This window comes from Gekko japonicus, unplaced genomic scaffold (genome assembly GCF_001447785.1).
Source record: "Gekko japonicus isolate JY-2015 unplaced genomic scaffold, Gekko_japonicus_V1.1 scaffold674, whole genome shotgun sequence".
Taxonomy (NCBI): Eukaryota; Metazoa; Chordata; class Lepidosauria; order Squamata; family Gekkonidae; genus Gekko; species Gekko japonicus.
The window spans coordinates 358,686-369,712 of NW_015172574.1; the positions used below are offsets into that span (position 1 = coordinate 358,686).

General features: G+C 44.7%; 1 protein-coding gene across 1 annotated transcript in view; it reads right to left on the reverse strand.

Moving 5' to 3' along the window:
• The window catches only part of AMFR (autocrine motility factor receptor, E3 ubiquitin protein ligase), a 37,469-nt gene that overhangs the window by 23,359 nt on the left and 3,083 nt on the right, over positions 1-11,027 (reverse strand). The window contains exon 3 of the mRNA XM_015421388.1: positions 4,577-4,669. Coding sequence (XP_015276874.1) covers positions 4,577-4,669 — 93 coding nt within the window. The remainder of the gene's footprint in view (positions 1-4,576; positions 4,670-11,027) is intronic.

The window sequence follows — 11,027 nt, forward strand, 5'->3', positions numbered from 1 at the left end:
AAAGCCACCTCCACAGCAGCCACCCAGAAAAAAGCCAGCCACAGCAGGTGGTAATGAATGTATTCCGTTTCTCCACACCCAGCTTTCTCTTCTTCAGGCACCTTGGCATTCTCACTCCACTCTCTTGCCTGAGCTTCTGTGCCTCACGCTGTGCCTCCTCTCCCACATTCCAGATCCACAAGGACTGGCTGAGGTTCAGCAGTGGTGGGGAGAGAAAACCCTCCCTGCTTAGAAGTACTCTGATCATTTAAAAGGTTGCAGTTATACGCTTAATATGAAGTTATATCTAGATTATTGTATGTGTATGTTTGGAGGGGTGTATCATGACCCTCCCAGAATGGCTTAGTAAATCTGACTCAGAGTCCTCAGGGGAGGAGCCTGGGTTGGTGGCTGAGGGACCAGCACAGTAGAGGTGCCTGCCGAGAAAGTACCAGTGGCTCCAGAGGCCACCCTGCCACAGCCTGTCCCCGAGTTAGGCGCCAGGCCTTCCCCAGGTACAACTCAAACTCAGGCCTGCAGCCCCTCAGGAGGACCCTTTCCCACCCTGCAGGAATGGTGGTGGAGGAAAGCCTGGGCTGAGGTGGCACAAACTGGGAGAAGCACCAGACTGGGTCCACACAGCCTCCCTGTAGGTCTAGAGCAGAGTGCCGAGGACAGTTCTTCCTTGTAGGAACCTGGGGCCAATGCCCAATGCAATCTCCAACAGTGCAGCTGCGCCTGATTACCTCCCAGCCTACTTAAGCTGAGGCCTGGGAACACGGCCTTGCTGGATCAACCGGTCGACCAGGCAAAAGCTTTGTGTGACCAGCCCCCATTCCCCAAGCCTGGCTAGTCTGGTACCACTTGAGGAAACCTGACTGGGGCCTACTGCAGAGTACACAACAGGGTATTACACAGGGCACACTGTAGTCATGTGGCTCTTTTGGTTGATAAATGCGCTTTGCCATCAACATGCAAGCAGCACGTAGCGCTATTTATTTTCTAACGCTCGGAAAAGGTGTTTGGATTTATGTCCATTTATTCTTTTACGGAGGGACTGACCTGTTTTTCCAGTGTAGAGAGCAGAAGAGCATTGCTGACTTTTGATGGCATATATAATGTTGGCAAATGAGCAAGTGACAGCCTCCTAACCTTATGCAACTTTTCACCCACAGCAATATTGTTCCAGTCATGGACATGAACTCCGGGACCAGGGCCCGCAAGAAACCCAAGGTGCCAGCTCTGTCCCCATATCCACTGTGACAACGCAATAACTGGACCTAACACCACCTGCCACACCATCTCAGGTTCATTCACTTGTTCAGGTTCCAACACTATACATGCCATCAAATGTCATCAATGCCCTTCTACTCTCTACATTGGACAAACAGGTCAGTCGGACCCAAAATAATAAATGGACATATAAAGATAAAGTAAAGGTAAAGTTTTCCCTTGCTCAAAAGCTATCGAATCTGACTCTAGGGGGCGGTGCTCATCTCCGTTTCCAAGCCAAAGAGCCAGTGCTGTCCAAATATGTTTCCATGGTCACGTGGCCAGCATGACTAAATGCTGAGGCGCACGGAACACTGTTACCTTCCCACTGAAGCAGTACCTATTTATCCACTTGCAATTTCTTGCTTTCGAACTGCTAGGTTGGCAGGAGCTGGGGCCAGAGACGGAAGCTCACTCCATCACATGGCACTCAGGTCTCGAACTGCCGAAGTACAAACATTCTGACAGTGTCTTAACCTCTGAGCTACCGCAGCCCCCCCAAAATGGACATATACCCAACATTAAAAACCACAACACTCAAAAACCAGTGGGAGAACACTTTAATTTTCCAGGTTATTCCACTGCTGACCCAAGAGTGGCAGTCCTCAAACAAAGACATTACAAAGGCAAATTACAGCACAAGATTGCTGAACCCAAGTTAATTCACAAATTCAGAACAATGGGACCCCCGCCCCAGCTTAACAGGGATACAGGATTTTTATCTCACTACAGATGCTAATTTTCCACCCCCAAGCAGGCATGTAGCTATGATAGGGCATTTTGGGGCCTTCACTTGTTAGCCACACACCACCACACACTCCAGTGCCTCACAGACCCTGCCACCTGCCCCACCCATCCCCTGTGCCAGGAATGGCTGTCTGCAGGGCTGGGCACGCTGTCCAAAGGGCAGCTGGTAGGCTGGAGGCAGTGAGGGAAGAGAAGAGCACATCTGGAGGAGGGAGGAGAGGTGTGCGGCTGGAGGCACACGTCCAAAGGGCAGGTAGCGGGCCAGAGGCAGCGAGGGAGGAGAGGTGCCTCCCCACTGGCCAGCTGCACACGCTCCCTTGTGGCCGCTGCCCTGGGTGGAGGTGAGTGGTCAAGGCAGCCCACCGCTGCTCCCCTGGCCCCTGCCCCACCACCCAGAAATTCCTGGCTACACTCCTGCCCCAAGCATTTCTCCTCTGCTCTAATCAAACTGATTACAATATACATTGTACCTTCACATTCTTTACAAGCATTCTTTATAACATCCCTCCCATCTTCTGACTAGGAAAAAAGGACTCAGATCTCCACTTCTATTCTACTGTGTCCAAAGAATGGAGCTTGAAAGCTTAGGTTGGTCACAACTTTGGCCCTTCCTGAATAAACACACCTTGCCAAAGCTATTGTGACCTGGCAATCCCCAGGGTGATTAAAATCTGTTACACATGAAACAGTCTCTTAGGAGTCGTCAGAAGCTTCATCTGGTACATAATATGGCACCAGATTACTAAATGGGGCTTGAAGACCTCATCATACATTGCCAGTGCTTTAAGGACTTGGTATGAGTTATCATATACAGTTCAGAAATTCTGCCTTTTAACATTAAAGCCCTAAAAAAGCCGGGGAAAAGATTAGCTGAAGGTCTTCCTGCTAACATAGGGTCATGCACACACATTAAGATCTTCCACTGAGGATCTATTACATGTGCCTCCACCTTTGGAAGTAAGCAGGGTGGCATAGTAGAGAGCACTGTTTTGGCAACATTTGAGTGATTACATGTCCCTGGCATTTCACATCCTTTGCAAAATGAAAATATGAATTATTTTAATTAGGTCATGAACTGCCTCGGAAGCCTGTAGGGGCAGAGAGTTGGGATGCACATTTTTACAACAAACAAAAATTGTATCAGGACTTCATGGTGCAAAACTGAATTTAAATTATGCCTCGAAAAGCCAGAACTCCTTTTGCTTTTCATACCATAGGCACAACACTCTGCCGCTCCCCTGATCAAAAACATCCCGCCTTTTGTATGACGCACAGATAAACTAATCCTTGGTTGAAATTACTGCATGGCCCACTGATCCCCAATAGCCCCATCCCTACTCCTGCAGAGAGCTTTGGCACCAAGCACGTGATGGCTGGGTACCAAGGACTACAATAGGTCTCTTGCACAATTTGTTTTTCTCTCCATAACTCTAATCTACTACATGTTTCCATGACACTACATGATGGATGTCCAGCCATGGCCTCCTTTCAACTTTCTCACTCTCTTTCAGGAACTGTCTTGCTTCTTTCCTTCAGGGAACCCTTTCCACGCCTATCTGTCTGCTGACGAACCACTATACTAAAGCCCTATACATTGCAGTGAATGACAGGGAATGACTTAGGAAGAACCAGTGCTGTACTGTGGAAGACCAGGGTTCAAATCCCCACTTATTACAGGTATCACCTGCTTTTATTGCATTGTCCACTTTCTGTTTCAGGTGTAGTTGACCTGCTTTAGAGAGTTTGTTGTTCACGTTGTCCCCTAATTCTGTCATTCTAGTCCTATTCCATTTTTCACTGCTTGTCTTAGGCTGTCTGATTGGCTGTAATCTACCATGAAACTCAATGAGAAAGGCAGACTATAAATAAAGTTAATTTAAAAAATAATTCTGTCATGAAGCATACTGAGTGACCTTGGGCCAGTCACTTACAGTCTCACTTCTATTTCACACATTGCTTGTGATTACAAAATGGGGGAAACCATATACATCATCCTGAAGACCTCAGAAGAATAGTGAGATAAAAATGTATTAGACAGATAAGGGTACCCTCACCATAGACCTAAATGAACCGAGAGCCTAACTAGATGTTAACAGGGGTATGTGAGCTGCAACCAATAATCTCTCTCTCCATTAAAATCCCAGATAATATGTAGTTAGAAAAAATGTGCTTGCTTCATTTCATCGTGTTTCCTTGCTTCCTTGTGGCCAATGCTCACACGGAGCATGGAAATTATGAATGCAGTGGTGCTACATCACTTTTACTAGAAACTGCCAAAGAGGTGCAGGTTGGCACCAGCCATGCATCCCCCATAATGTATAGGTATTTATGTTCATCACGGAATCTGCTTTATTTCAAAGTGGGAAATCTGAACAGCTAGTAACATACATACTAACAATGTAGAAAAAGGATATGAAGCAAACAAATATCCTTTGCCATTATCAAACTTCTGACTCTGACAATGGAACAAGATCCACATATATTTTGAAGTTAACACCCACCAGCCAAACTACAATCATCATACACAAAGCTATTTGATACGGCAACCCACCAGCAAAATACAAAGGGTTTTCCTTACCTGTCTCTCACTAACACGGAGAGGACCGAACACCACGCACTGAATTAGTTTCGCAATCAGCATCAGAATACAGCAGGCAGTATTCACAAGTACCTGGAACAAAGAGAACATACATGTGGATGTTTGCCTTACCCAATTTCAAGTCTCAGGATGAATTTTAAAAAACCTCCCTTTTAAAAATGTAAACTATGCAAAGCAACAATACTCAGTCTACCATAAACCAGCTTAAATGCAATCTTGCTTCCACAAGATTTATTTGGCAGTTCTGTGTGCCAAGGACTGTGAAATCTTCACCCTCACTAACCCACCTCCCTCTCCACTCCAACACGCAAGTGACAGATAAGGTAAAGATTTCAGCTACTTGTGCCTCCCTTTAAAAAGAACTAAAAACTGTAGTGTCCTAAGAATAATTATCCACTATTTGACTCTTTTCTTAAACTGTTTAACCAAGACAAAAACCTTATAGCAGACAATTTAAAAATACAGATAAAATAAATGGATTTTTTTTAGTCATGGTAGATAACTAACAGTCCAATCCTAAAACACTGTTCTGGGAGTAAGCTCCACTGAGCAGACCTAAGCAGAACTCCAAGCAGACTTTTTAAAGATAACACTATAAATGAAGAAGCTGCACTACTGGAGCAATGTTCAGGCTACTTTGCACACAAAAAAAGAGAGCTTACTTAAATTACCTGGAAAGACCTTTGAGTTCTTTTTGCAAAAATCTGTGCCTAGATTTTGTAATTACAGATGTGTTGTTGCTGTTTAATGGCTTGTGTTTTATACCCTGGTTTTTAATAGTAAGCCACTTCAAGCAGGACTGTGAAGAGGCAGTATAGAAATACTCAAAATAAATAAAACCAACTATCTATATGCATATACACTCAGCAATCCCCATATGACGGGCCGGGGTTCACCAATAGGTCACCACTGCATTCTCTGTGGATCCCTAAATTGCCTGTGAGCAATGTTACGGGGCCACATGGACTCAAGGAGGCAGGACTCCCAAGTCACTGGGTAAGATAGGGCAGGTGGGTTATAAACAGAAGACAAACTTCTAAATAGATTTCTGGCCTAAAATCCAGTGGTTTGGAAGATTCTAACCTGGTCAAGTCAATTCTGCTCCAAAAACAAGGTGTTGTTTGTCCAATTCCCAAGCAGCCGTTGTCTGGTAATGGGGGGGGGGGAGAGATATCAAGTTCTCTGCCTGAACAAAAGTTATCTATGGTCCTATTTATGTCAAGGGATGCGCACTGGCAACTGCCTGCAAAAGAGAGATCAGCTTGTGCTGCAGGTAAATATTTACACACAGTTTGCTGTACTTCAATGCCAGGCTTCTGGGATGAACTTTAAAAAACAAAAATAACATTCTAAATAAAAAGTCTTAATGAAATTAGCAGTTTGGAAAGAGTATTGCGCACACGTAAAACTTTTAATTTTAATGAATAGGAAATAAGCCACCTGAAGCTAAGAAATTTTGTATTATTGAATTGGATTAACTCACACAGGGCCTATCATTTTTGCCATAACAGTTCAAAGCACAGGCTTGTTTTAACTGCCCCTTTCACTAGCCTAACATCAGGACTGTTGACACTGTGCTGGCAGAACAACCAGTATGCACCACTTTGAAGCCTGCGAGTACTTCGCCTGTAGCCAAGGAGAGAATCTAAGACCTTGAAGTTGTTTATTCAGAGTACTTATCCCAAGCCAAGAAGCCACATTAATTCAAGTAATGAATTTCCGAGGTTTGATAGCTGTTGCAAGTCTGAGATCAGTCTGGATCTACACGGAATTCAGAGCTGCAACAACACATGTACCACTTTAATCCTGCTGTTAGCGGATCAACATTCCCTACAGGAATACAACGCCATGCCCTGACATGGATGGCTGAAGCTAGCCTGATCTCGGAAGCTAAGCAGAATTGGACCTAGTTAGTACTTGGATGGAAGACCACTAGAGATGTAAAATTTCCGGAAATTTTGAAGCTCGGGAAAAAACCCAGGTTTTTTCGGGGGGAAACGGAAATTTTCTGAAAAATTGAAAAAAATGCTACATTAGCATTTCTTTTGTCTTTTCTAGATTGAAAGTCATTCTGTTACTTTAGGAACATAAAATATGACTATGGACATTTTTACTTGGCATGAAATTATCACAACTAGCATATTAAAAATATAGTGTATCCAAACAATTATTACAAACAGAATACCCACCCACATGCAAAAACAAAATTGAAACTTTTTTATTTTCTTCTGACAATCGCACCTCCTAAAGGAAGAAATGCATCTTGTTCTTCCATTGGAGAGTTCAGTTTGTAACCTAGGACTTGCTTGTCCTCAGTGCACAGAAATTAGATCAATCTGATACCATATATATATATTTTAGAAATGATTTGGAAAATATTTGAACACCTTGTCTTAAAATATTTTATTCATCATGTTAAAATAAAACGTTCCATAATCATTTCTTTTCTTTTTTCAATTTTTCAGAAAAAAACAAAAAAGCTTCAGGGAAAAAAGGGGAAAAAACGGTTTTTTCCCGAATTTTTCCAGGTTTTTTCCAGGCCTTCACATCACTAGAGACCACCAAGGAAGAACAAGGTTGGTAGGCAGAGGCAGGCAACGACAAACCACCTCTGAATATCTCTTGCCTTCAAACCCGTAACAGGCTGTCATAAGACACTTGTGAACTGACAGCACCAACACAACAAGGGAATCCCTTCTTGCCTTAGAATCCCTCTGAATGTGCCAGCTGTTCACTTGGAAAATACACCGTCTTACCCTGCTAAGGCAATCAGACAGCTAAGTGTTTAGACACCACTCCCCCTCTCCCTCGCACAACATTTCTTGCAGCTCCCAATGGTACCCTACTCCTTTCTTTACCACAGTGGGAACTTACAATGGAGTTTTAAAAAACTGCCACGGGGCAAGTTAAGAAACATGGTAGCAACTGAGTCACTTGACTGGGTCAGATGGGAACTACAGTGGGTGGGATGCCAACAGATTGCAAAGGGGGGATCTGAGTTAGTGTGTTGCAGCAAAATATAACCAAAGTCCAGTGACACCTTGAAGACTAACAATATTTATTTTGATGTGAGATTCAGGCAGTCACCAGATGTACAGACACCAGACACGGCCTCACTGGCAGTCTTAAAGCAGCAGCTGGACAAACACTTGTCGGGGCTGCTCTAGGCTGATCCTGCACTGAGCAGGGGGTCGGACTAGGTGGCCTGTATGGCCCCTTCCAACTCTGTGATTCTGTGATTCTACTTATTTTTTGTCATGTTAGCCTTCCCTGCTTGCTTGAGTTAAAACTGGAAAAGCCTATTGTGTCATTTCTAACTTTTGCACTGATAGCCTAGCAAATCACTCACAAACCTGTAGTGACTCACAAAGCTATCTGGGATAACAAATTCTGACATTTCTTCAGCTTCCTCAGAATTAAACTCTCTATGTTCTGTTCATTTTTGTCCTGACTCACCTCATAAAGAAGGCTATTCTATATGCCAAATGAGAATCCTGTGCTGGTTTACCTGCTTTGCATATTTTTTCTTTCCCTCTAACTGTTTTCCATTTTAAAACATCCATGTTGTGTTTCTGTCTGTAAAGTGTTCCAAACACTATCTACATAGAAGGCTACATGTCCTTAGTGTGTGTGTGTCCTAGCTGTTGGTGTGTATCTGTAAGAAGACAGCTAGTCTGCCAGCCATAATAGTTTGGCTGGCAATATTGTTTAACTAGATTGTAATTCTGATGGCATACAAATAGTTTTCTGAAACTGTGCAAGTATTTTGGGATGCAAGATGGTATGACTACATAACTTTATAAATCTGTTGTACCTCATCATAAAAGAGAATTGTAGTGTTAGTGGGCCAGCCACTAAAGATAATATAACTGGCTTGTTCAATTTTTTAAAAAGGATATTTTCTCTGATTAGAAGCAATCAACACTTTTTATTATTTTATCATCGCGTTATCTTCCCATGTCAAGGAGCATAGGTGAAAGTGCACTTGCATAAAAACGGTAATCCTGCCACCTCAGGGAAAAAAAGACATTCAAGTGATTAGGACTTAGGACAGTATAACTTTGCTGTTAATGCGGTAATAACTCTGCAACATGAGAGCTTGTTTCAGATGAAAAGAGCATGGTAAAGTCACAAAGATTTGACCACAGCATAAAAAGATCTTTATGGAGACATGTCGGAAGGTGCTTTCCTGCTAACTGCAGGGTATCTATCATTAGGTGGGGGAAACCAAATTATTTTCAGGATGCATTCAAGGAGATTTGGGTGAGTTCACACATACATATTCAACTAATGCCAGTATCAAGAGGTGATTTATACGTCTTTACACTGTCACCGCAGATCAAACACATCCCACAGATTTTATATAACCTGGCATCATCCTAAACATTCTACATTTTGATAGGAGAGTAGTTCATTGCAGCATGAGATTCTTCAAGCAACAGCCTTTTAGCAAATACATCCCATACACTGAACTATATTTTGCTTTCAACATTTCATACCATTACAAACTACAAGCATCTGAAGCACCGGGATGCTTTTTTGCATTTCAGCTTCAAGATGCAGCTCAGCCTAAGTAAACTCTACCTGGCCTCTGTTTATCCCTGGGTACTTTGGCTGAGCATGAACTACACAGCTTAAATATAAACAGAGAGCTTACAGTAATGGAACTGAGGCAACTAAGGTTGCTGAATTCAGCAGGAGTCATGGAACAGTCATCAGGTTACACGGTTATTAATTCCTTCCAATCTCAAGGCAAATGACACGGCTAGGCTAGTCTTACTGTTTTTGAACAAGTGTTCTCTGGCCAGTGAGCGACAGGTTGTTTTCCTGGCATCAAGGAACCACAACCGTATCCTGACACCACTACCGCCCCCTTCCCCTGCACAGTGAGTCCTGCTTCCTGCATCACAAGGCTCCCAACACTGAAATGAAGAGCTGTGGGAGATCCTGTGCAAAACAGCATGGGATAAAGAGTGGATTATTCTAGGAGATTAATTGTAATCAGACACCTTTATGGGTTGTATGATTTATGAAGTGAACACTCCAAACCGCTTAATTCAATTGAGTTACCTGCTCTTCCATTTAACAACCCATAAACAGCACTTTGGAATGACTTAAGAGTGTTAAAAGAATAGTTATCTACTCCTGTTCTTTCACAGTACCTATGCTACAAAGCAATTCTAATCTGGATTCAGTGGATTTCATTCCAGACAGATCAAACGTGGCACAAGAGATGCCTGCAGATACAGATTCCACAAACTTTTGGCTAGGTTCAGATATGACAGCACCCTCATTTTTCCACAACAAAAACAAGTGTCAAAGCGTCCTGGGGCTTGCTCACTTGACCTCTACTTCCCTTTCTCTCTCACGCTCATCAAGGTAATAGAGGCACTGAAGGAAGCGATGGTCCGCCCTCTCTTAAAAAAGCCAACGCTGGACCCGGCCGAATTGGCCAGCTATCGACCGGTGTCCAATTTGCCCTATTTGGGCAAATTGATTGAGAGGGTGGTGGCGTCACAGCTGCAGGGTTTCCTAGATGACACTTCCATCATCGACCCATTCCAGTCCGGCTTCCGACCTGGGCATGGAACGGAGATTGTACTGGTTGCCCGACCTCCATAGACATCTGGATCGGGGCGGCGTGGCAGCACTGTTGTTACTCGATCTGTCGGCCGCATTCGATACGGTCGACCATCAGTTGCTGGCCCGCCGCCTTGCCGACGTGGGGATTCAGGGGCTCGCTCTTCAATGGCTTGTCTCTTTTCTCCAAGGTCGGGGACAGAGGGTGGAATTAGGGGAGCAGCGGTCCCGGAGGTACCCGCTCGAATGCGGTGTGCCTCAGGGGGTGGTTCTTTCCCCGATGCTATTTAATATCTATATGTGCCCCCTCGCCCAGATAGTCCGGAGGTATGGGCTTGGGTGTCATCAATATGCCGATGACACCCAGCTCTATCTGATGTTGGGTGGCCAGTCAGATTCCGCTCTAGAAGATCTGCACCAGGCGTTGCAGGCCGTGTCTGGATGGCTCAGGCTGAGCCGGTTGAAGCTGAACCCGGCGAAGACGGAGGTCCTGTGTCTGGGTCGAAACGGGATGGGACTGGGGCTCCCACTCCCGGCCTTCGATGGGGCGCCGTTGGTGCCAGCTTGTCAGGAGTCTGGGAGTGCTCCTGGACTCCACCTTATCGATGGAGGCCCAGGTTGCAGCCACTGCCAAAGCGGCCTTTTACCATCTTCGGCTGGTGCGGCAGTTGGTTCCCTTTCTCAGCCGCGAAGACCTAGCCACAGTGATCCACGCGACGGTCACCTCGAGGCTAGACTACTGCAATGCTCTCTACATGGGGCTACCTTTGTCGCTGATTCGGAGGCTGCAGCTAGTGCAGAACGCGGCGGCCAGGCTGGTTGCTGGTGTCTCGAAATGGGATCACATCCA